At 41.8% G+C, this 26,193-nt stretch overlaps 1 protein-coding gene across 1 annotated transcript in view; it reads left to right on the top strand.

Annotated features, from left to right (window-relative positions):
• The window catches only part of LOC5571423 (titin), a 290,096-nt gene that overhangs the window by 216,484 nt on the left and 47,419 nt on the right, over window positions 1-26,193 (top strand). Inside the window, exons 10-11 of the mRNA XM_021845061.1 lie at window positions 332-462; window positions 11,451-11,610. Of these exons, the coding sequence (XP_021700753.1) occupies window positions 332-462; window positions 11,451-11,610 (291 nt within the window). The remainder of the gene's footprint in view (window positions 1-331; window positions 463-11,450; window positions 11,611-26,193) is intronic.

Below are 26,193 nucleotides of genomic sequence, written 5' to 3'. Positions count from 1 at the left end.
AATATAAAAAATATTTATAAATTACTCCGTTTAAGGTATAGTTTAGGCTCGCATACTTGTTTCCGGTAAAAAATGCCCATGTGCTCTAGTGGGGATCGAAACCACTACTCCCTATTATGATGATTTTTCTATCTCATTTCATTGATCACAATACTTTTTGCTAAAACATATGTGCTTTACTACACCCAGAAACTTCTCCGAACAAACTACATTGCTAAAATGAACAGTTTAGCTGATTTTCAAGAAGCGCACGAAATCGACAAAATAAATCACTGTGTAACGGCGGCTCTCTCTCTAATTAAAACCGATACAATTGTATAATTTTCGGTAGATGCTCCACTCGTTTCGATCCAACTGGGTTCCACATTGGTCGCCGACGATATCAAGGAGGGAGACGATGTTTACTTCGAGTGCCACGTGAAATCAAACCCTTCCTGGAAGAAACTGCTGTGGTTCCATGATGTAAGTTGTGTTTTTAAGATTGTTTTAGGTAAAGGGTTGCAAAGTATGAAAAATGTATACGGTTTTTGCTGTCCAAACATGCAAGCGCATTTTTGTGGGTCGCTTTCATTACAATAAATGTAGAACAGTTTGTGAAATGTTTAGAGAAATGAGAGCTGTAGCTTTTTGTAGCTTATTTGAATGAGATCATTTTATTTATTGTGCATAATACCATTTTTCTTTATTTTGCATAATTATTACAATACATATAAATCATAATCACCATAAGGACCTACAGAACATATGTTGGAATGGTTCAGCCACTCCACCCCTCCCAGGTACAGAATTTTTTTATTAACATGGATTAGACTGGCCCAGCTCAGTATGGGAGAAAACTGAAGATGTATGATTCCAAAGGGCGCCCCTTAGAATTATTTCTTAAGGTTGAAGGAAGACTTCCTGAAAAATTCAGTTCATTTAGTCGTTCCTTGAGCTGGAGCATTTGAATTTAAGTTAAAGTTAACGATCAACGCTCCGTCATCGTAATCATCGTCATCATCGAAACTTCAAAAGCAGTTTTTCTGTTCAAAACTAAAAATTATTCGATGAAAATGTGTTCACTGTGTTTCGGTTGTAGAATAGAACACAGTGAACACATTTTCCTGTAAATTTTCTTGATTTTGAACGAAAAAACTGCTTTTGAAAATTCCGAAATCAATGACGGATCCTGCCCCCTTAAAGTTAACCTACTGTTTTCTTCAGAAAAAAAATGTTGATCGCGTTCAATTGAACCCAGAATGCCAAGAACACTACTTCATATCAAACCATATTGTAGAAAGTTGTATCATGATCGAAATTGAGAAAGTTGGTGTTTTAACTATCTGAATTGGTTCAATAGGGGAAAAACACCAATTTTCAACCCATTCATACGATTTTGGCCTACTTTGTATGAAAATCCGAACATTGGCACAGAATTCTTGTTGGTCGAAAATTAGTGCTTTTCTCCTACTGCTTTGTATTTCTTCAACATAGCTTGATGGTTGCCTTTAAGCGCATCATAGCCACTTATGACGCTGGACGAGCCGTTGCATAAGGCGAATGCATATAAGTGAATGTACGATAGTGCTGATTTCACAGTTATCGCTCAGCTCTTGAGACGCACAGACGTTTTCACGATTTTGCTCCTCATTAGTCAGGCTTTTTTCTGATCGTTTATCGATACTACGTTGTGCCGCGTCGCATGTGTGGTGATTACGCGATGAGGCAACAAAACACCTTCCACATCGATTACTCAAGCTTCCCGTGAAGCCGTCTTTCGAAAAGGTGCACGGCTTTTGCCGCACAGTTCTTGGTCTGATGAAGGAAGATGTATTAAGACTACAGTGCAGTAGAGGCGAACAATGTGCATTCGTCAAGGTTAGCGACCTGGCCCTTGCACAGAAAATAGTGGATGAACATAACGATCGACACGAAGTGAAGTTGGATGGGAAGAAGCACAAGTTTCGAATAACCATCGAAGATGGAAGTGTTGACCTCCCCGAAAACGTGACGAAAGAGAAGATCGAAGAATTTATGCGAGCGTTCGGTAAGGTAATCTCGATCCACGAACTAACGTTGGGAGAGGGCTACGATTTTACCGGCGTATCACTCGGCATTTGGTCGGCCCGTATGCTACTAAACCAAAACATCGACTCGTGGATATCGTGCATGCACTGCAAAGAGCAGGCACACTCTGGCATATCATCGGTCCAGAACAAAAGTAAGAGGTTGTTTCCGAGATACGACCGCCAAGTTGACGTTGGATAACGTTAGCTTCTTATGTTTCCTGATTTAGGACCGTCACGAACTTATGAAAGTTTTCTAGGTACTGACAAAAAATCTAATCAATTTCCAAACTATTTGTTGCATGTCAATTCTGATCTATTATGGACATTGAGTGTTATTATTTGGTTGAACCGGTCGATGGAAGATGAATCATGAGCGGTAACTTTTGCTCTCCAAACAAATATACCGGTTGAACGTTAGGTCCATTCATGATCTACTAAGATTGGTTGCTTTAGTGGATTCCGAAGCCAGTTTGAGGTTGTCCATGAAGTCCGCTAACTCTGTGTACTCCTCTTTGCTCAAATCGATGTTGAAGTTACCTGTCACGATGATTGGCATGGTATCCTTTTGATACTCGAAGAAGTTCCGCGCCATAAAGAACTTCTTCTGCTTTATTGTGGTATCCGGAGAAATGTAGAGGCACACCAGTAGTGGCCGACAATTCATTATAGTGATCTCGACAGCGCAAATATCACCATAATCATCTGACAAGCCCAGCTCCACATCATAACAGGTGCAGAATTTGCGAATCTTGTGCGCCACAGCAATCGTTGTTGCTGGCGGTGAAATCGATCAGGACTTCTTGATCAAGGCCACGGGACGGTGTTTTAATCACCCTCTCCATTTGAAAAGTTAACCTCAAGTACCACTCAATATATCGATGCGAAAAATGTATCACTAGCATTATATATATGTAGTGCACAACCCATTAAATTTTCAGTTTAATCGGTTCACTAAAACTAGAGATTTGCTTCTGCAAAGTTTTGATGATAATTGTTAGAGTGAGACAAAAGATAGGGAAAATAACACGGTCTCCCGTGTCACCTTAAGACCGATCTGCGATTCCAGAGCGTGACCGTCATGGCCCTGCAGGAAGCGAGCGTGGCCTAACTGGTTGGTTTGTTTGAGGATACCAACCTGTACGCGATCCACGCCAAGCGTGTCTCCATCATGCCGAAGTACATCCAGCTGGCTCGTCGTATCCGTGGCGAAGGCGCTTAAATTGCATTGAAGCACAATTTCAAACAACAACCCTTTACAGCGCCACAATTGAAAAATTAATAATATTTAGTTATCAATTGTAATTACGAATGATAAGTTTTCAACGGAGATAAATGGCAAACAAAGTTTTATCTAGGTTCCCGTCGCTCGGGTCGGGCGGCGGTAGCATTTTTGCAGTCTTCTCTGTGTGTATTTCGATTCGATCAGGCAATGGACATGCCTAATATCAACTGCAGCGATTTGCAGTAGACAGGATGTCCCGGGCCCGATCTATCTGACAAGCCAATCGAGCCCTCTGTCACCATAGAAGATGGTGTCTCCATGCATGTCGATAGCCTGGATTCGATCGACAATTTCTTACCAAATCAAAACGTCAACAAAGCTGTTGCTGATAAGTTTCAGCTCTTTGTTCGCCAAGTTGATACTGATCGCTCTAGCATGCGACGACGACAACGGCATCATTCAATCATCACTAAATGCGAGGCAAACCGTGATGGATTCTTAATTCAAGTGCCGTTCGCGATTTACCTGACCGCGCGCGCACAATGGGAATTTTATTTCCTGACACTGTGATTCTCGAGAAGCATTATTTAGCCGTGATAAATGATTGCATGCAAATTACTGACCAAAATCTGAATCAATCACATCTAAACACTAGTAATGTCCCTCTTCACGGTGGAAAATTCTCACAACTCTTTCAAAATGAAATGGTCGTCCTGAAAAGGACGGTTGGGGCTAGTCACCGTCGATCGAACTGGGTTGTCAATCTATTGTTAGACAGAAACACACCAAAAGATTACCGAAGACAATTAAATCGAAATGCGGTCGGTAATTTTGTGCTTCCTTGTTTTCGTTGGTTTTCTCACTCCTTCGACGGCAATTTTCAAGGTTTCTAGACGCGTGCTCCACGAATTTGATGGTCTAGCTGGATGCCCATGGCCATGATGAGCGATTTCACGGAATCCGCAGCATTTAGCTTGGGTTGGGAATAAACAAGAGCAGAAGCAGCGGCAGCGACGAATGTGTAAAATTTATTCCGATAGGATTCCTTCTCCGATTGCTGGTCGACGATTGACTGATGTGCGCGGGGCACATTGAAGCTTGGTTGGCTTCGACTGAACACGATAGAATAAAGAGGAGTAAGAAGAAGACCGAAAGGGGCGTTTCCTTTTGCATGACGAAAATGGCTAAGATATCGAGCAATGATGTCTGTGCTAGGAATACACAAGAAAAATGTGCTTTTCTATGGAAAATAAGACATGCTTTGATATTTATCGATTTTTCAACAGTTTATTCATGAAAATCAATAGTTTTAATTATAGGAGTCGATTCGTAGAAAAATTTCTAATATTCAATGGTTAGCTATTGATAATCAATAGTTTTCTTTTGTATGAAGGAAAGTTTCTGATCCATGAGTGCCAAAATGATGAAAATGGTTCAATGAGAATTTCTTTTCAGAAGCATTCTAAATATGTCGCAATTTTGTTACATATGTTCTCATAAAATATGGCAAGTCTAAGAAGCTGTTGGAAATGCCACTCTATTTTACAATCGTTGTGGAAATTTTGTGACGGCACTGCAGCAGCGTCCGCGAATACAGTATCAAATTGTCGTGCCATCAATTATTCATGACAAATTAAATTTTGTATGAAGCTGTGAGATTCAGTGAGAAATATAAGATGTAATAAGGTCGAAAATATTATTCTTTCAACTCTTTTCAACACATTTGATGGCCCTGAAAAGCGCCGATTTGCTTATACGACGAACCAGCTAAATGACGTGACGTGGATGGCGCACAAGAGCAACGGGTTGTTGATTACCGGGCATAAGTCGAAATCCGCAAACGATGCTCAGTCTTAAAATCTTGAGCGATTTCAAAAGTCAGACGCTCGATTAGAAGCAGCTCCTCGGATCAGCAACTCAGAGGGTCTGTGATATTTCGTTCCTAGCGGGCTTGCTTCTTGACCACCGATGCTGAAATTCAAAGTCGAAATCTGCAAGCGCGGATGAATTTGCTGCGGCGATGACGACGGCTTGGACGCTTTTCCGAGCGGCAGTAGTTCGCCGCTCGGAGAAGCGCCCCAGCCAACGTCATCGCCGCCGCAAATCAACGTTGCGTCTTCCTCTTCCGACGACACAAATTGAACTGTGACGGCGGGAGCAAACGCAAAGCGAAAATGACTCGCCCGACCGTGTAAACTGTCCGACCGCAAAAAGAAGACTGAGGGAAGAAGCAGGACCGGTGCGCTTTTATAGTGGGAAGCGGAACCCAAAAATGTGCTTGTACGTGATTGGTTAGATAAGAAAGGGGTCAACATTTTACGATTTTTCAATAGTTTGTTGCCAATAATCAATAGTGTCCTCCATTTGAATCGACGCGTAGATAAATTTCCGATCGATTGATGTATAAATATTGAAAATCTATCGACAAATGGCTGAGTTATTAGCGGTCAAAACCTGACCATTTTTCGTTACATGCTCAATTTTTTGTTTTTTGAAATTGTACCCCCATATGTTGCCGAAGGACGTTATCCAACGTCAAAAAACTTCTGGGGCAGAAGAGCTACGCCTACGTAGCAAAGCAAATTGGCAACCGTCCGCCACCGAAAAAACCGTCCGGTGTGAAACCACCGAGATTGAAAACGGTAGGTCCTACCGCGCCATCGCTCACCTCGTCGGCTGCTTTTCTCTAGCTGCCGAAGCCTCCGAGTCGGACCGAACAGTCTGGCAAGGTCCGTCGTCGTCTCACCGATCGACTCAAAAAGCCACCGAAGCTACCCAACCCAATCACATCCTACAATATCGCGTCCATCAACATCGGCACTATCACCAACCCAACGAAAAAAGCAGAGCTGCGCACCTTCATCAACAGCCAAAGCCTCGATATTGTGTGTTTGGAAGAAGTGGAAAAAGACCAGCTCTCCTTGCCTGGTTTCGTTGTATACACCAATGTAGACCACACGAGAAGAGGAACAGCTTTTGCTCTGAAGGAGCACATTCAGGTATCTCACGTTGAGAAAAGCATGGATGGCCGCTTGATTGCTCTGCGAGTGCAAGACACGACCATTTGTAACCTCTACGCTCCCTCCGGTTCTGTCTATTATCTCCGCCATTCCACTCAGCACGTCATTCTCGCCGGCGATTCTAATTGCGTGCTACGAGCATGCGATTAAAACCGCTGTGCAGCAGCTGCAGATTCACTTTTTTTGCTATCTTTATTAACGAGATTTTTAGCCCTGGGCTAGTTCATCTCGGGACCAACGGCTTTACTTCCCTTCCGAAGGAAGTCGTCACTGATTTTTTTAGTGACTATCACGGGGATGGCTGCAGCTTCACGATGTGTGGGAAAAGCTGCGCCCACGAGAAGCCGGTTTTACATATGTTTGCCGAAACGCACAATCGCGCCTTGACCGCATATACCTATGTGAGCAGTGGTTTGCGGGAGCATTTGCGTACCGCCGTTACGCACGTCTGCTCGTTAACGGACCACAAAGCGTTGACACTCCGTCTTTGCCTCCCCCAGCTAGCACATGAGCCTGGCCGTGGTTTCTGGTCCCTTCGACTGCATCTTCTCACCGACGAGAACGTTGCCGAGTTCCAAACACAGTGGTAATATTGGACCCGGCAGCGCAGAAACTGCGGCTCGTGGATCGAGTGGTGGGTTTCGTGCGCTAAGCCCAGAATCAAAACGTTTTTTTAAACGTAAATCGCGGATCGTCTTTGACGAATTCCACGACGCGCACCAGCTGCTGCTGCAGAACTGCGGCTAACGTAAGACGGGTACTACCAGCACCCCGAAATGTTACCCACCATCAATCGTTTAACCCAAGAACGGTCGCATGCGTGTACTGAGTACATGCACTTTGAAAAAAGCTTGCTTTTCATACACAACTCGAGCGAGGTGGCACTCGCAATGGCTTAATGCGCGACCTCTCTTGAGTTAAGGGGTGAAATGTTGGCGCTACAACGTAACTTTTCGCACATGTTTATGCGAATGAACGAGACGCATGTGGCGGGAGAATAGGTCTTGATATTTCAATTGCGAGAGAGACGAAGGAGAAGGACCGTCATCACCCAGTTGCGAACGGAGGAGAATGAGATCGTTGCCGAGCCAGCAGCGATTGAAGCGAATCAGCTAAACTTCTTCTGGCGTCTCTACACGGAGGAAGCAACATCAGAAAACAACAACGATGACGGGTTTACATGCAAGCGTGTGATCCCACCCGATGATGCCTGCGAGTGCCCCACGGCGTTCCCCCGGCAATGATGGTATCCCACGGGAATTTTATTTCCGTCTCTTCGACGTAATCCATCGGGAGCTCAATCTCCTGCTCAACGAAGCATTAGTAGGCAACCTTCCCCCTGCTTTTGTGGAGGGCATCACCGTGCTGGTTAAGAAGAAGGGAGGGGAGAATACGGTTCGGTCGTATCGACCCATCTCGCTCCTCAACAGCGACTACAAACTCCTATCGCGCATTCTCAAAACCAGGCTAGAATGCGTCATGCGAGCCCACCACGTGCTGAGCGACGAAGAGCAACATCGGACTGCAACATTTTTCAGGCCACTCTTGCCCTGAAAGATCGGATTGCGAGTCTCCGTCACCGCTGGTGCGCCGGTGAGTTAATAAGCTTTGATTTGGAGAACGCGTTCGATCGGGTCCGGCACTCATTCCTGTTCGGCACCATGTATTCGCTCGGCTTCAATCGGGATCTCGTCCCTCTTCTCACGCGCATTGCCAGTCGATCCACGTCTCGGATGCTCATCAACGGGCGTCTTACACGTCCGGTCCGGTCGAAATCCAACGTTCGGTCCGGCAGGGTGGCCCGTTGTCCATGCATCATTTCGTTCTCTATCTCCACCCCCTGGTGTTTAGGCACGAACAAGCATGTGGCAACGATTTGTTGGTTGCGTATGCCGACGATATCAGCGCCTTGGATTTTCCCCAATCCAAGTAATCATTATGAAAAAGAGGATCCAATCTGGCATTGTTCGGAAAGGGCCTTCAGAAGAATATTATTTAGTTTACTTTACCAAAAAAAGAACTAAACAATATTGTAGCTTTAGAAAAAGCTAAACTTATTCTCGATGTCCGTGTGACATGGGAGCATTTCCAGAAACCTGGAGGAAATTACCAGAACCCCACTCAGTGCCGTCGGTACTAAAAGTGGGGTCATGGTACAAAAAATTGCCGCATGGATACTAAATGCATGATTTGCGGAGGTTCTTCTCACGCTAAGGACGTCTGTCCTGGAAGGAAGATACCACAAAGTTTATATGCTTGAATTGCGGGGGCAATCATAAGCCTAATTGCTCGTGCCAAGCAGATGAAAGATAATATCCGTTACGATATTACCCCGGTATGACCTAGAGCGGCTCAAGCAACCGGATGTCGCAACGGCATACGCGCAGCACCTCGAGGCTGCATTACTGGAAGATTTTTTTTTTTTTCTTTTTTTATTTAGGGATTTTCTGCCGTAGGCAGGTTCATCCCCGCATTACTGGAAGAGGGTGAGCTGCATGAAGCCCCTCTTGAGGGCTGCTAGAGAACAGTGAAGGCAGCCATCAACGATGCAGCTGAAAACAACATCGGGTACGTGCGATGGAGTCGACGGAACGATTGGTTCGATGAGGAGTGCCAGGAGGTTTTGGAGGAGAAGAATGCAGCGTGGGCGGTCATGCTGCAGATAGGGACCCGGCAGAACGTAGAACGCTATAGACAGAAACGGCAACAGCAGACCCGCCTCTATCGGGAGAAAAAAACGCCACCTGGAGGAGACGGAGTGCGAGAAGTTGGAACAGTTTTGCCGGTCTCAAGAAACGCGTAAGTTATATCAGAAACTTAACGCATCCCGCAACGGCTTCGTGCCGCGAGCCGAGATATGCAGGGATAAGGATGGGAGCAATTTGACGGACGAGCGTGAGGTGATCGAAAGGTGGAAACAGCACTTCGACGAACACCTGAAGTGCGCTGAGAGCACAGGCAATGAAGGACGGGACAACGGAGCAAATGCCTTCGTCAGTACTGCGGGCGATGGAAACCAACCAGCCCCCACTTTGAGGGAGGTTAAGGATGCCATTCACCAGCTCAAGAGCAATGAAGCTGATGGTAAAGATGGTATCGGAGCTAAACTCATAAAGATGGGCCTGGAGAGACTGGCCATTTGTCTGCACCGGCTGATAGGCACAATCTGGGAAACAGAACAGCTACCGGAGGAGTGGAAGGAAGGGGTAATCTGCCCTATCCTCAAGAAAGGCGACAAGTTGGATTGTGAGAACTTTCGAGCGATCACCATTCTAAATGTGGCCTACAAGGTATTATCCCAGATCATTTTCCGTCATCTGTCACCTGTAGTAAACGAGTTCGTGGGAAGTTATCAAGCCGGCTTCGTTGACGGCCGATCGACAACTGACCAGATCTTTACTGTACGGCAAATCCTCCAAAAATGTCGTGAATACCAGGTCCCAACGCATCACCTTTTCATCGATTCCAAGTCGGCATGCGACAATATCGACCGCGTAGAGCTATGGAAAAACATGGACGAGAACAGCTTTCCCGAGAACAGATCACGAGACTGATGAGAGCGACGCTGGAAGGTGTGCAAAATTGTGTGAAGGTTTCAGGTGAGCACTCTAGTTCGTTTGGATCCCACCGGGGACTACGACAAGGTAATGGACTTTCGTGCCTGTTGTTCAATATTGCGCTAGAAGGTGTTATGCGGAGAGCCGGGCTTCATAGCCGGGGTACGATTTTTACGAGATCCAGTCAATTTGTTTGCTTCGCGGATGATATGAACATCGTCGGCTGAACATTTGAAAAGGTGGCAGACCTGTACACCCGCCTGAAACGCGAGGCAGCAAAAGTTGGACTGGTGGTGAATGCGATCAAGACAAAGTACATGCTAACTGGACGGGCCTAGGTAGCAGTGTTACGATAGACGGGGATACGTTCGAGGTGGTTGACGAGTTCGTCTACCTTGAACTACGACTGACAATAACGTTAGCCGTGAAATACGGAGGCACATCATCAGTGGAAGTCGGGTCTACTATGGCCTCCAGAAGAAGCTGCGGTCAAAAAAGATTCACGCCCGCACCAAATGTACCATGTACAAAACGCTCATAAGGCCGGTAGTCCTCTATGGGCATTAAACGCTGACAATGATCGAGGAGGACCTGCAAGCACTTGGAGTCTTCGAACGTCGGATGCTTAGGATGATCTTTGGCGGTGTGCAGGAAAACGGTGTGTGGCGGCGTAGGATGAACCACGAGCTCGCCCAACTCTACGGCGAACCAAGTATCCAGAAGGTGGTCAAAGCTGGAAGGATACGATGGGCAGGGCATGTTGCAAGAATGCCGGACAGCAACCCTGCAAAGATGGTGTGCGCTTCGGATCCGGTTGGTACAAGAAGGCGTGGAGCGCAGCGACTTATTTAATTTATAAAAATCCCAGAACTATTTTTTGATGGTCACAGAATCCCAGAAACTTCTGAAGGAATCCCTAAAGAAATCCATGAAAGATATCATGAAGAAATACAAAATAAATAATGGGAGACTTACGTTAATGGATTTCATAGCAATAGTTTCGAATTTCTGGAGGAATTCTTGAAAACCCATATGCATTCAATGTCATAAGCTTGTTTTTTAATATAAAATACTGAATATATACAGAGAATTGAGATAAATTGATAGAGGCGCTGAAATTCCAAAAAATATTAATTATTATAAAATCCACGGGAACTACGAGATTATAATATTTCATAGCACAAGCAAACTTTAAAAATTTGGTTTCTTTTTGAACTTGAAATGTCCGAGTAACTGAATATTTCCAGAATAACGTTATTGGTAAGATCTTCGAATAATATTTGTTATGCCATTTACAGTACATTTATCTTACCCTAAAATTAATATATATGACAAAAATAGAAGATGGGACCTCACCCATATAATACAATTTGATTATTTTGCCATCTCTTCCAAGGTTGAATTGGGTCATCCAATTGAAAAAAGGAAACAAATCTCCGCTGATTATGACGATTCCGCGCGGAATGAAAGTCATGTTCCAACCCAACCCAAGTCCATTAACCATTTTTTTTTCATTCTCTTCCCATCATGCTGCACACGCCCGTGATTCGTGAAACGCGCGCGCTCTATTTATGGACCTTATTATGATGGACCTCACCGACAGGACACTCTTCTGCTGCACAATTCTTCCGCCCGGGTTATCCAAACCAACCAGAGCCTGGTCCTGCAGAAGGTGGTGAAACAGTCGGCCGGATATTACGCTTGCAGTGCAATCAACGGCGAAGGGGAAACCGTCAGCAATCAGCAGTTTCTTCGGGTGAAGCGTAAGTACATTTTCTTGGATAAAGTACTTAGAGAGCCATCCGTTTTTTTTTTTGTGTCTCGATTGTACCTTTCTCTCATCACGCCTCGCACTCCAAGGAAGTTCGTTCAATCTCTCCCGGTGCTCGCTAGACCGTTATTATTTGAAAAAAGAAAAAAAACCCAATCAATTTTGTGCTCGCCAGTCGATTCCTATGACCAAACCGAATGTCAGGGCTTATAAATAAAAAAAACATAGGACCTATTTTGAATTTACCCCCTTTTTATCGCATAAGTCTACTCATTATAAAAAAAAAGTGAAATTCACACAATTGTTTATTTATTGTGTCTGGATAAAGCCATTACAGTTTTTTATGAAGTTAATTTGTTTAGATTTCATACATTTTGCCATATGAAATATTGAAAAAAACTGCAATACGAATGCGAACATCTCGGATGTTTTTTTTATTATAATATGTGCCGATGTATAACAATGCTGATGTCTAAAAATAACTTATTATTGTTTTATGGCTATATCGGTCATGCGACTCATGCGACTCTTTTCCAGTAGAGAAGCTAGGCAAAATACAGGACGCTTCGATGCTTACTGACTTTAAAATGGCTTGCTCAATTTTCACCACCTAATTAAATTTCAATCTTGTCGCTCCCTTGCGACGCCTATGCACCTATTCGTTTCCATCATTTGCTTCTATAGACTCCCTTTACCTTTGAGTCGCATGACCGATATAGCCATAAAACAATAATAATTTGAAAACAATCACGGTCGAAACCTTTTCCTATCTAAAAATAACTCTCCCTCGCTTTGATGTATACATGTACACGATGGTGTATGTGTGAAATGTACATCTCATGCATCCGAAGGAAGTTTACACTGCGAAATGGTGATACAACATGATTTGGGCTAATCGAGTTCAGGTCGGCTCCGTGCATCGGGGTCTCGCAAGGGGCTCCGCAGCTTGTAGGTGTCGTGGGTTCGATCCCCACCGGAGTAAGTGGTTCCTTTTCGCAGTTTCAATTTCAATTTGTACATTTGACACGTGTTTCGTCATGTAAGTATTCTTCTTCTTCTGCTCTTTCTTCTTGACATTAACGCCCTCACTGAGACAGGGCCTGCTTCTCAGCTTAGTGTTCTTTTGAGCACTTCCACAATTATTAACTGAGAGCTTTCTTTGCCAAAGTTGCCATTTTCGCATTTGTATATCGTTGCCACACAATACTACTCTATGATACTCTATGCCCAAGAAAGTCAAGGAAATTTCTATTACGAAAAGGTCTTGGACCGACCGGGAATCGAACCCAGACATCTTCAGCATGGCTTTGCTTTGTAGTCGCGGACTCCAACACCTCGGCTAAGGCGTCGTGTACATGTAAACTTCAAAAATGTCAAAACCGTATAACACTGACTGGTACCGCCAATTGGATGAAGCGTTCACCACTGCTGGTAATTATGGTAGGTAGATATAAAAAAACGTGTTAACATTAATGTATTTCTTAGAACTCATAGACCATGGTATAGGTCGTAACATCAAAATGATTTTTTTATTATTGCCTATACATGTTGTTCAGCTCTAGAAATCAACATGTGAGTACAGAATTGATGAAGATTTATTTCTGATAATAACGGTCTGGGGTGCACCGTGATCTCTTTCTCTCTCTTGGCCATGGGAAATGACCGGAAATTTTCCATTGAAATATCCATTGGTGCCAGATCGCAAATCAATCTCCGGCGAATCCCACTTCCTGATGGGGTGCTCCAATCATCAGTTATTGATGCAATATACATCACCCGGTGGGAAATGATTGGATTGGACTGAACTGCACGGGAGACGACGATTGATTACATCGAAGCAGTGGAAACTTGAACTAGCAAAATGTTACAGTTAGCATGCGATGGGGGAATGATGCGTATTTTCCTTTAGGTTTGGGTGGATGTAGCCTTAGTAAACGATCTCTTATAATCACATCAATGGCTTGTTATGACTGGTTTTCTATAAAATATCATAACAATATGCAAATAATATAATATAATAATAATATAATATATTTTCATATTGGGTTTGGGTTGTGGTTATATGAAGCCTACTCTTGAATACAACTCTAACTTCAGGGAAGCCTTGACACCAAGTTTCAAAATCATTTGAATAAAAGTTAGAAGCGTTCTGCTGATCCGTGACCTTGGGCCTATCTTGATGAGTTCAGTTTCAATGTGATATCTTTACTAGCAGCTTGTGAGGGCTGATTGGTCTCCTTCGTCCACTGAACTAATTTAAGTTGTCCGCCCATTTCCGGATAGCTTCTGACACCTTCAGGATAATGGGTTTGTAGAATTAAACGTGATTAATTCTTCGCCGCCACACATCATTACCCAAGCAACCAATAATTCGGATTGTACTTAAGCAACTCCAAAGTTTACATTTGGTACTTTTGATTCTCGAAAGAGAAACTCATGAACTTATCTAGAACTTGAAAGTTCAGAACAAATTTGAATTGAACTTCTTTCGTACTTGAAGGTAAATATAATTTTCTATAGGCAACTTAAACTAAAGTTCGTTTGGTTAACTGAAGTTTGGTAAGTTACTTAAAAGATGAGCCTTTTATGCCCTTTCATCCGAACTTTTTGTTGCTTGGGTATCTTGCAAACTACCAAAAATGGTTCTATGCGTTTGTTTCTTGAAGACTCCGAGTGCATGCAGCACCTCTTCCAACCAAGGGTGGAGGGCGGCTGTCAAATGGGAGTAAAATTGAAAAGCCGCCAACCTAAGTCCAGAACCAGTTTTAAGGCTTAACGCGGAATAGTAAAAAATATTATTCACAAGATTTCAGGTAATAAATGCTCCCTGAAGGATATTGTTTGCAAGCAATTATTTGCTACGTGCTACTACACTGCGCTGTTGGCAATTTAATCAGACAATTCTGCTGATTTACAAAATAGATGTTTTCGACAAAATTGATTACGCCTCTACCATTGTTTGGTCGTAATTTTGTATGGTTGTTTACATTTTAGAACCAGCTACACGTTGGGGTAGCAATAAAGAGCCGCCAATTCCACCCTTGCTTCCAACACGGTCCAGGGCTCATGACTATAGAGAACCACCGGTATTATTAGCGTTTGGAAATGGTACATTTGAGGGCCGGAATAGCCGTAGCGGTAAATGTGCAGCTATTCAGCAATGCAAAGCCGAGGGTGCCGGGTTCAAAGCCCACTAGTCAGATTCTTTTCTCCAGGGCCTCCTGGAGAACCTTCAGTATATAGAGCATTATATCTGCTAGACGCAGTCGGCAAAATTCTGGAATGATAAATCGAAAGCAGGCTTTCAAAGTTCACAGAGCAATTTGGCTGGCATGGAGATGGCGCGGAAACAAAATAGAAAAGTTAATTGCTACTGCGGCGTGGTCATCCTGGACGCAAAAATGCCTTTTGGCACTGTAGTTGGGCTACGATCGCCTAAGTAAGTAGTAATGAGTAGTAATGATAAGCATCTGAAAAACAGTGCAGCCTGCGAGAATCTTGGTTGGACAATGCAACATCGACTCAAAGCGGGAAGTCAAACATCTGGAAGTGATGATAGATGATCGGTTGAGCTTCTACAGTCATGTCCATTATGTAAGTGAGAAGGCTGTAAAGGTGATACCAGCGCTCTGCCGTATCATACCCAACAATTCAACGGTTAGCAGCAGCGAGAAGCGACTACTGTCAACATCAACCCTTAGAAACGCTGGCCCCATGTGAGTGGCAGCACAATGAGATACAACTCTTTGTTGAACAGTACGTTCAGGTTGATGGCCATACGAGACAGTCTATGTGATAGCCTGCTTGATCCCTAAAAGACTTTTACTTGAATTGGACAGTAAAGACTACAGCAACCGAGGCATGCATAAAATTTCGAGAAGAGCAAGAACTGATACCATGAGGAAACAACAGGGGGATAGCACTGAGAAGAGTAGATGGACCCACCGACCAATTCCATGCCTGTCGATGTACGTCAGCAGAAAACAGACAGGTAGAAGTGAATTTCAACTCGACGTGGTTTTTGTCTGGTCACGACTGCTTTATGAAATAGGGGAACTTACGTATTGTCGGCAGCCTAAGCAGCTGAACTTTTATGATGGCAATTTTATGCAACAATTAGCAAATGACACCTGACCTACACTTGAGCACTCTTCATTTATTAATTATTATACACAAAACACTATTTTATTCTCCTAATCTTCTATTTTTCCTCATCAAAGTCACGAGGCACTTGTTCTTTTATCGGCAATGCAATTACTATTGTCGGCAATAAAAATGTTCACTTCGGCAATCCAAAACTGCGAAAAAACTAGTTTATGTATTGGTAACATTTCGTATTTGTTGACAAATCCTGAAATTAAACGTCACTCATTATGTTCGACTCGTTGAAAGGGCCAATGCAGGAAAATACAGACTACACTGAGAACAGAATTGCAGATATAAATAAAATAGCAGAGAATCAAATTGAATACATAACGCCACTAAAATTATGCAGACTAAGGCACCGTCCACAAATTACGTAACGCTCTATGGGGAGGGGGAGTAGGCTCAAACGTTGCAGCTCAAACACAATTTTTTTTTTCATGCAAAGACCGTTGCGGAGGGAGGAATGGTCGAAAATTGTACATTTTAACGTTGTGTTATAAATGGACGCTGCCTAATTTCGTTTTAATTTATTTTATCGAATATTTTTTGTATTCAATCTCACTATGGCAGCATTTCGGCTGTAAAAATTGCCATGTCATGGTTATAAACTTGCAGCAAGTGCGTATCCAACCTAGAAGTTGCAGCGTGACGTCATGGGTAATTAATTCACAATATTGTGCTCTGCAAGAAAAATCCACGGAACACGATTATCGGACTACTTGAATTTCAGAGTTGCGTTTGAATGGGTTACATTCAATCCCCTTTTCGCTACTCACACTACTGTTTTTTAGGGTGCGGCGTATTTTTCAAAAGCTCTCAAAACCAAAAATTCTTGTACTCTTATGAATTCAAATCATATTAGAAGAGAAACCTCTAAGTTTGAGCCAAAAATATTAAGATTTAGAGGGGGCGCAAGCGTCTTGAAGGTATATTTTCAAGTAATAAAAAAATAGCCTTCTGTGAAGCCACCATAACTTTAATAATTTCTAAACAATTTTGAAACTTTCAACACCATTATCTTAAAAAAAATTATGAAAACTTTGTAGCATATCAAATTTGTGTAAAATCAAAACTAGTTTCAATTAAAAGTAGTTAACTCCAAATGTTTCCTCATTTTACTAAAAAATATCTTTGTTTGACCATAACTTCATGAATACTCAACCAATTCCAAATCTTTTTGCATGATTTAGAAGCTTACTTAATTGTTTTCAAACTTTTCATACGACACATTTCACTAAAAAAAATGTTTTGACTAAGTTATCAAAAAAAAACTGCACAAAAACATGATTTTTTAACGAAAAAACCTCCGCGACATTTTTCGGCCCCTTGAAAAAGATTTTAATGTTATCACTATTCTCTATAACGTCATATCTCAATTACGACGGTCCCTTGCGATGTTGTTATAACAAGCTTCGACTGTACAAATATTTGAAATCGGTTGAGTATTTATGAAGTTATAGTCAAACAAATATGAATTTTTCAGTAAAATGAAGAAACAATTCGAGAAAACAACTTTTAACAAAAATTGTTTTGATTTGAGACAAATTTGATGTTCTACAAAGTTTTCATAATTTTAATTTTGAAAATAATGATGCTAAAAGTTTCCGAATTGGTTAGAAATAACCGAAGTTATGGTGACTTCACTGAAGGCTAAATCTTAATATTTTTGGCTCAAACTTTGAGGTTTCTCTTCTAATATGATTTGAATTCATAAGCGCACACGAACTTTTGGTCTTGAGAACTTTTGAAAAATAAGCCGCACCGTAGTGTCTATGCACAAAAAATCGCTAAAAGATAACGCAAAATTGAATACAGGCTTTTTTACATTTTTTTCACGTTCATATTATTCTCAGTGTATGAGACAATCAGAATTGGCCCTTTGCAAATCAATTCACTTATGATTTGACATAAATACATCATCCTCTGATTGCCTGTAGAACAACAGGAGTGTTGTCAAAATAGTTAACCTATTGAAAGACGTATATTTTATATGTTTCTCAGTATATTGAAGTTTATGCGCTACAATCTTCAGATAAGGAAAGTATTGAAAGACTCAATAGGGTCCTAAAGCCCTGTCCCAATTTTAATTAATAATGCTTATGTTTAGGCTAAAAACACATGTTTACTCAATTTATAAATGATTTTCATTGGTAAAGGTGAAGATGAATCGAAGCCAAGCTTCAAATTTTCAAGAGCACGGATCTGGAGAACTAAACATCCGTTCAAGCTGAAAACTTAATCGATTGGTCACTCGCTGGTGCTGACCAATCGATTAGGTTTTCAGCTCGAATGGATGTTTGGTTCTCCAGATCCGTGCCCTTGAAAATTTGAACTTTGACTTCGATTCATCTTCACCTTAAAGTCAATAAATTTTGGTTTTAATTGTTTTTTGAGATTTTGTCACAACCCTTGGTTTAAGCTCATATATTTGGGTATATTTTGTTTTCCGTGTCCCTTCCAAATTGTCAGATAGGAACAACCCCAGTGTTAAAACTAAAAGCCCTGTGGCATTTTTCGACAAAGTGAACGTCAAACATGATCAAAAGTGTCAAGGATCAAATTTGGAACAATTTTTAAAATAAATTTTAAATATGTTATAGCCGTTATTTGAGCTGGAAAACTTGCTAAAGTAGTTGCAAGAACATGCTCTTTCGTATTATTGAATAAAAACAAGAATTCATTAAACATTTTAGGACCCAATTATTACCAATGCATGTTTTGTTGCCTAACTCCAATGAATTAATTAGTTGTGTTCGATTTTTAATATGAATTTAAATTGTGAATAAAAAACACCGCAATTGAATATGATTTTCTGGCAACCTATTCCCGTAATAAAAAGTGATTGTCGAGGAAAGCAAAGTGCATTAATTTTATTTTGTGATTTAAAGCATAAAAATTCAGTATTTTCGAGTGCTTCATAGACAAATCAAAAGTTTAATAGTGCATGAGTGATCGGTGCGCAGCTTTTCTGACAAATTGGTATTGGAGAGGAGAATTGGACATTTCAAAGTGGTGAGTTAAGCTGTTCTTGTAAACAACACATTCGGCAGCTCAAAAAGGACGATAATTTCGTAAGCATTTATTTCATTCAATGATCAAACCCATGTTATATAATATTTTTGTGAAAGATGAGATTTACATGGAAGATCACAGTTCAAGGAATATATTGAGTACATTGCAGGTAACTCTTGTTCCGTAGATAAATTTTAACAAGACGATAAGTTAGTGCTGCCGAAAATACCCTCAGGGTGTCGAAGCCATCATTTACCCTATGTATTTTTTTGTTTAAAGTTATATTTTTGTGTTGATACTGACGTCGAGAATCGAACTTGAGTTCTTTGTGTTGAAACTATAGTGCATACCACTGCTGCATGTACGCATAGCGAAATGACACATTCTTTTACTCGATATGCTGATTTTATAGATGTAGTCTTTATCTTTTCCTTTTTGGAACGTGTTCTGAACTTGAAGTACTATTAAAAGTTCACCAATATCCTAAACAGAACTTGAAAGTTTGAAAAAGTTCACGTGGAACTGTTCGTAAACTTCACAATTTGACATTACACAGTTTGTTTTGATTCTCAGTGGTGCTATAAATTTCATAACTTCTTAGATAAAAAATAAAGCAAGTCGCAGTGGAAAACCATGTATGAACACTGAATAGTTTTCAAAAAAGGACCCATAGTTACTCATTTATTGAATATATTGAAAGGTGTTGAATTTCCTTGGTGTTTATTCCGAACTTGTGGAGATGGAACTTCACAAAGCTCTCAGTTGGTCGAAAATGCACCGATCGAGGCATCTAAACTAAACAACTCATAACAGGTACGTAGGAATGAATTATTATACAAAAGTGATCATTAGTTCAAAACTGGCTTGTGTTAAACAATTCGCCACAATTTCAGGCAGTGCGCTGCATATAAGGTACGACTGTTATATAGAGTAGTTCCAGGGTTTTTTTAGGACAGTTACGGCCAAGTATTTATAGAATAGTAAAGTGGTCGTGAAGTGCTTTAATTTAATTACCGACAACTAGCGAAGACTAGCGAACGCTTGAAGTTAATTTATCAACAAGTTTGAGCTATTTTCTCTCATGTTACAAAAAAGTTCACGTCAAGTTCGGTTTGTACATTAAATGAACTTTGTGTTGGAGGTTCGATTAAAGTTCAGTGAGTAATTTATTTGAACTTTCTGGTTTCTATAATCATAAGAAGTACCAATTGTTGAGCATTAAGTACCGTTGACATACATGCGATCTTATTATTCAGCAATAAAGTTCTACGGAACTAGATCTACACTAAATGTGAACTTCTGAGTTCGATTGTTAAGTCATATCAGAACTTTTGGTTGCTTGGGATACTCTCCAATCGGAACCGTTGTATCGACCTTTGCATTTAACAGGTCAATCCTAGAGCGTTCGAGAAGCAGTAGATTGGCCGCAGAACAACGAACCATAGTCCGCAGAAGCGACTAGTAGAAGTTATTCAGAGCTCCGGCAAGATGTCGGCCTAAAACGTACAACGCGTTGCCACAGAGCAACGAAACAAAGCACATAAGCGACAGTAGATACAGAGCTCCGGCGTGATATCAGCCCCAAATGTAGAATAAATAGAAAAGAGAAGAGCACGATCACAAAATGTAAGTTATTTACATGCAGTAAGTGATACAAGAAGTGGTGATGGTAAGCACAATAGCCATCTTCACGATGTAATGTTAAGAGGCAGTTCCGAGGGGAATTTGCTGGTCCTTAAGGTGGACTTTAGTCGGTGGTAGCCTTGATGGGAAAGAGGGAATCGTCATTCAACGGGTTGTGACAACTGACTAGCTCAGGCAGCTCTTCTAATGTCTCAGGGTCGGCAATTAACTTCTGGGTAGACTCACCAAGAAATCCCAAGCAAAATTGAATAAAAAAAAGTAGGCGACGACACGCTTGGGCTCTTAAACGGAATTGAAGTAATGTATAGAAATAATGTTCATCTAAACTAGGGTAAGTGTTCCCATAGTTGTGGATGTTACTATAGTTGCGTTAGTGCCGTTTTCACTGATTTTATTACACTAACCATAGAACCGACACTGCCAATCGACGTATTGGCTTGTTGATACACGGAATAGTTGAAAAGAGCGTTAAAATTGATTAAAAACTGATGAAATATCACTAAAATTGCTAAAATATTACTTGCTTGTACCAATAGCTCCGATAGCTCTTCTGTTCAGCTGGTGCAAACAAATGACCTGCTTATCCTAGCATGTCCTTATGAGTTCAATCCCAACGCCATTGCTATCAGCTGCTTTATTGTTATTGAAGTGTCGAATGGAACTTTCCTCAAAAAGGTGGTTGGTTGATTTCAGTCGTCTGATGAACTTAGACTTAGATATTTCTTCCGCTGTCTTGATACTTACTGCACGCATGTTCATCGATATGCTGATTCCACCTTTCAATCACCTCACGTCCATCAGTCATAATGCTGCCGTTCTTGATTTTCAAAATAAACAAGGATAATAGCTTACTACACCACAACCTCTTTTTACGACCGTTATCGGGGGGTCGTAAAAAAATCAAGGTTATAATTATGTTTTTGAAAAATGCAACGTCTAGATGCGGAAATATTGATTCGACATATTCGGCAAAGTTGAAGCATGGGTTGAGAACTTTCCAAAATGGCCATTCAAGTTTTCATATTTTGGTAATAGATGGCAACACTGCTCGATTGTTATCAAAAGAGCCAATGTTATGGGGGTGTGATATGCAAATACCAAAAAAAAAAAAGATAACGATACCGGATATTCACCAAAGTTGAAGGCAGTGTTGTGTGCCATACAGTCGGCCGAATCACAAATGTTCATGTGGCTGGCAACACTGTTTAAGAAGAATAAAGTAAAGATCAAAACCATCAAACTTGAGCGGAACAGAAAAATATAATGCTTAGCAACATAGCAATACTCTTTAACTGTAATCCAGTTTTTCATGAAGGGTTCAATTTTTTTTTCGTAGCTGGCAACACTGCTTAAGTGAAATTGCGCCCCCAGGCAGTACAACTATTGTTTTGCGTATATATCAGGATCCTGACCACTTAGAAAGATGGCGTCTTCGGCATAGTTGTTCAGTAGCTCAAGGACTATCATTATTCTATCCAAAAGATTCGAGATTTTGCCACCAGGCGGCGCTAGTGAGCATAGAATTTTTGTTTTGCGGATATCTCAGGATCCTGGCCACTTAGAGAGATGGCGCCTTGGGCAAAGTTGTTCAGTAGCTCAAGGACTATCATTATAAAAGCTATGAGATTCAAAATTTTGCCATCAGGCGGCGCTAGTGAGCATGAAACTTTTGTTTTGCGGTTATCTTAGGATCCTAGCCACTTAGAAAGATGGCGTCTTCGGCAAAGTTGTTCAGTAGCTCAAGCGCTATCATTACAAAAATTATGAGATTCGAAATCTTGCCACCAGGCAGCGCTAGTGAGCATAGAATTTTTTTTTGCGGCTAGCTCAGGATCCTGGCCACTTCGAAAGATGGCGTCTTCGGCAAAGTTGTTCAGTAGCTCAAGGACTATCATTATTTTAGCCAAGAGATTCGAGATTTGGCCACCAGGCGGCGCTCGTGAGCATACATTATTTGTTTGCTGGATAGCTCAGGATCCTGACCACTTAGATAGATGGCGTCTTCGGCAAAGTTGTTCATTTGCTCAAGGACTATCATTATAAACGCTATTAGATTCAAAATTTTGCCATCAGGTGGCGCTAGTGAGCATGAAACTTTTGTTTTGCGGTTATCTTAGGATCCTAGCCACTTAGAAAGATGGCGTCTTCGGCAAAGTTGTTCAGTAACTCAAGCGCTATCATTACAAAAATTATGAGATGCGAAATCTTGCCACCAGGCGGCGCTAGTGAGCATAGAATTTTTGTTTTGAGGATAGCTTAGGATCCTGGCCACTTAGAGAGATGGCGCCTTCGGCAAAGTTGTTCATTTGCTCAAGGACTATCATTATAAACGCTATTATATTCAAAATTTTGCCATCAGGCGGCGCTAGTGAGCATGAAACTTTTGTTTTGCGGTTATCTTAGGATCCTAGCCACTTAGAAAGATGGCGTCTTCGGCAAAGTTGTTCAGTAGCTCAAGCGCTATCATTACAAAAATTATGAGATTCGAAATCTTGCCACCAGGCAGCGCTAGTGAGCATAGCATTTTTTTGCGGCTAGCTCAGGATCCTGGCCACTTCGAAAGATGGCGCTAGTGAGCATAGATAATTTGTTTGCCGGATAGCTCAGGATCCTAACCACTTAGAAAGATGGCGTCTTCAGCAGAATCTTGGAAATTAGTAAAGAAATAGTAGAAAACGATTAAAAACCTTTTCTTTTTGCTCCTTTGCCTTTTGTGGGTCGTTCCTATAATACTGAGTTTCAATGGGAAATAAATGTAAATCACTATTATAGGAACAGAAGTTAGCAACTACCACTGTTTGTGGAACATATTCCAGTATTGAAGAAAATGCTTTTATTAAGATTCAATGGTTTTATCATTCTAAGATTATTTTTCACGTGAAATAGAATAGAAAAGCTTTCAAATGACGTATTCAGATATGAAAAACGAGCTTCCGTTATTTTCAAGCGATTTTTTATTCCTCAACCCGTTACTATTGCCTCTATCGTTACTATTGACGTCCTATCCTCATACTGCAAATTATATCAAAATGTTTCCCTTTAAAAACCGCCGTCCGTGCCAGACGACCAACACGTGTATCAGATTTACCCCAAGTGGCTCACATTCCTCTGGTTATAGGTAAGCCATGATGAAAGCTCCCCATATGCAGATTCCCATGTATATTTGTTTTCACTCTCCTGTGCTTTCCTTCGATACCACTGGGCATGAAACGAAACATAAGCCGACCGACTTTGCACAGGAACCTCCATATGTCCGTCCATCCAGCAAAACCCCAATGTCGGAGCACCCACTTGCACATTTGTGTATTGATTTATGCAGTTTGAGGTCAGTGCGTATAATCTAGAATTAAATTTAATAGCATTTTAATCAAACATGTTCAATCTGCGATGCGTATTTCGGGGCCTTTTTAGCGCGTAAAGCACTGACTTTGGCCGGACGGTTCGAAATGAACGGCATAACCCACCAGAGCACACCGAGGAGAAGCGCAGCAGTGCACAAATTTCAATAATTGCTATTTGCATGTGATTTGAATTTTGTTAGAATGTTTGTCGGCTTGGTTGTGTTTAGAAATTCAACCATTTGATCTGATTATTGGCGACAGTATGGTTGGGAAATAGGATTCCACCAAAACCAACACGCTGTGTCGTGAGGCAATGAGATTTCGCGTTACATTTTGTAGTCACAATCGAACAACATTGAAATAAATTTAGCGGGGAACACGGGGATTATGTCAGGAACACCTATGAAGTACAGCGAAATTTTATCAATTATGAGTAGCGAAGTTTCTAGTCAAAATCAATTTATACAGAATTCACTTTTGATTGGTTCTTTCCTAAGCGCAATTAAAATTTGTCAATTATGGCTATGGCAATTTCAAAGGAATTCAAATCTATTGCTTTCCTACTAAAATAGCTAATAAGTATCATCATACTTTCTGCATATAATCACATGTAGTGATTCTTTTCGAATCGTTTCATTACTTTGAAATTGCGAGCTGCATGGCTTGCTTGGCTGCTAAAACGATTTCATTTATTTAGTTAACATCTATACAGATAACACTGAATCCACAATTTCACGCCACAATATTCGGTTTATGGCCGCATCTCTCCATCCTCGGTTCTGCCCCACGCTTGTCAAATCGGTGCGCACTTGATCCGCCCACCTAGTCGCTGCGCTCCACGCCTTCTTACACCAACCGGATCCGACACGAACACCATCTTTGCAAAGTTGCTGTCCGGCATTCTTGCAACATGCCCTGCCCATCGTATCCTTTCAACTATGGCCACCTTCTGATTACAGGGTTCGCCGTAGAGTTGGGCGAGCTCGTGGTTCATCCTTTGCCGCCACACACCGTTCTCCTACACGCCGCCGAAGATCGTCCTAAGCACCCGACGTTCGAAGACTTAAAGAGCTTGCAGGTCTCTCGAGCATAATCCACGTTTCATTCCCGAAGAGGACTACCGGTCTTATAAATGTCTTGTACATAGTACATATATTGCTGAGGTCGATCTTTTTTGACCGCAGTTTCTTGTGGAGGCCATAGTACGACTTCCACTGATGATGCGCCCCTAGTTTTTCATGGCTAACGTTATTATCAACCATCAGCAAGGATCCAAGGCAGATGAACTCGTCGACCACCTCGAAAGTATCCCCGTCTATCGTAACACTGCTACCTAGACGAGTCTTGTCGCGCTCGGCCCCGCCAGCTAGCATGTACTTTGTCTTGGACGCATTCACCACCAGTCTAACCTATACTGCCTCGCGTTTCAGGCGGGTGTACAGGTCTACCACCTTTTCAAATGTTCGGCCGACAATGTCCATATCATCCGCGAAGCAAACAAATTGACTGGATCTCGTAAAAACCGTACCCCGGCTGTTAACACCTTCTAGCGCAATATTGAACAAAAGGCACGAAAGTTCATCACCTTGTCGTAGTCCCCGGCGGGATCCAAACGAACTGGAGCGTTTGCCTGAAACTTCACACAATTTTGCACACCTTTCATCGTCGCTCTTATCTGTCTCGTGAGCTTCCCGGGAAAGCTGTTTGCGTCCGTGATTTTCCATAGATCTTCGCAGTCGATACTATTGTATGCCACCTTGAAATCGATGAAAAAGTTCACGACATTTTTAGAGGATTTGTCGTACAGTAAAGATCTGGTCCTTTGTCCGATCGATTGGCTGTCAACGAAGCCGGCTTGATAACTCCCCACGAACTCGTTTACTACAGGTGACAGACGACGGAAGTTGATCTGGGATAATACTTTGTGGGCCGCATTTAGAATGGTGATCGCTCAAAAGTTCTCACAATCTAAATTGCCGCCTTTCTTGTAGATATACATATCACCCCTTCCTTCCACTCCTCCGGTAGCTGTTCTGTTTTCTAGATTATGACTATCAGCCGGTGCAGACAAATAACCAGCCTCTTCGGACCCACCTTCGATACCATCCTTACCAGCAACTTCATTGTTCTTGAGCTGGTGAATGGCATTCTTAATCTCCTTCAAAGTGGGGGCTGGTTGGTTTCCATCGTCCACAGTATTGACGAAAGCATGTCCTACGTTGTCCCGACCTTCATTGCCTATGCTCTCAGCGCCATTCAAGTATTCATTGTAGTGCTACCCCTACCTTATCCCTGAATATCTCGGCTCGCGGCACGAAGTCGTTGTGGGATGGGTTGGGCTTCTGATGGAACTTGCGTGTTTCTTGAGACCAGCACAGCTGTTCCATCTCCTCGCGTTTTTTTTTTTCTCTCCGAAAGAGGCGGGTCTGCTG

This window comes from Aedes aegypti, chromosome 2, assembly GCF_002204515.2.
Source record: "Aedes aegypti strain LVP_AGWG chromosome 2, AaegL5.0 Primary Assembly, whole genome shotgun sequence".
Lineage (NCBI taxonomy): Eukaryota > Metazoa > Arthropoda > Insecta > Diptera > Culicidae > Aedes > Aedes aegypti.
Note: the sequence above shows the minus strand (reverse complement) of the source record. Positions and strands in the feature narration are given on the sequence as shown.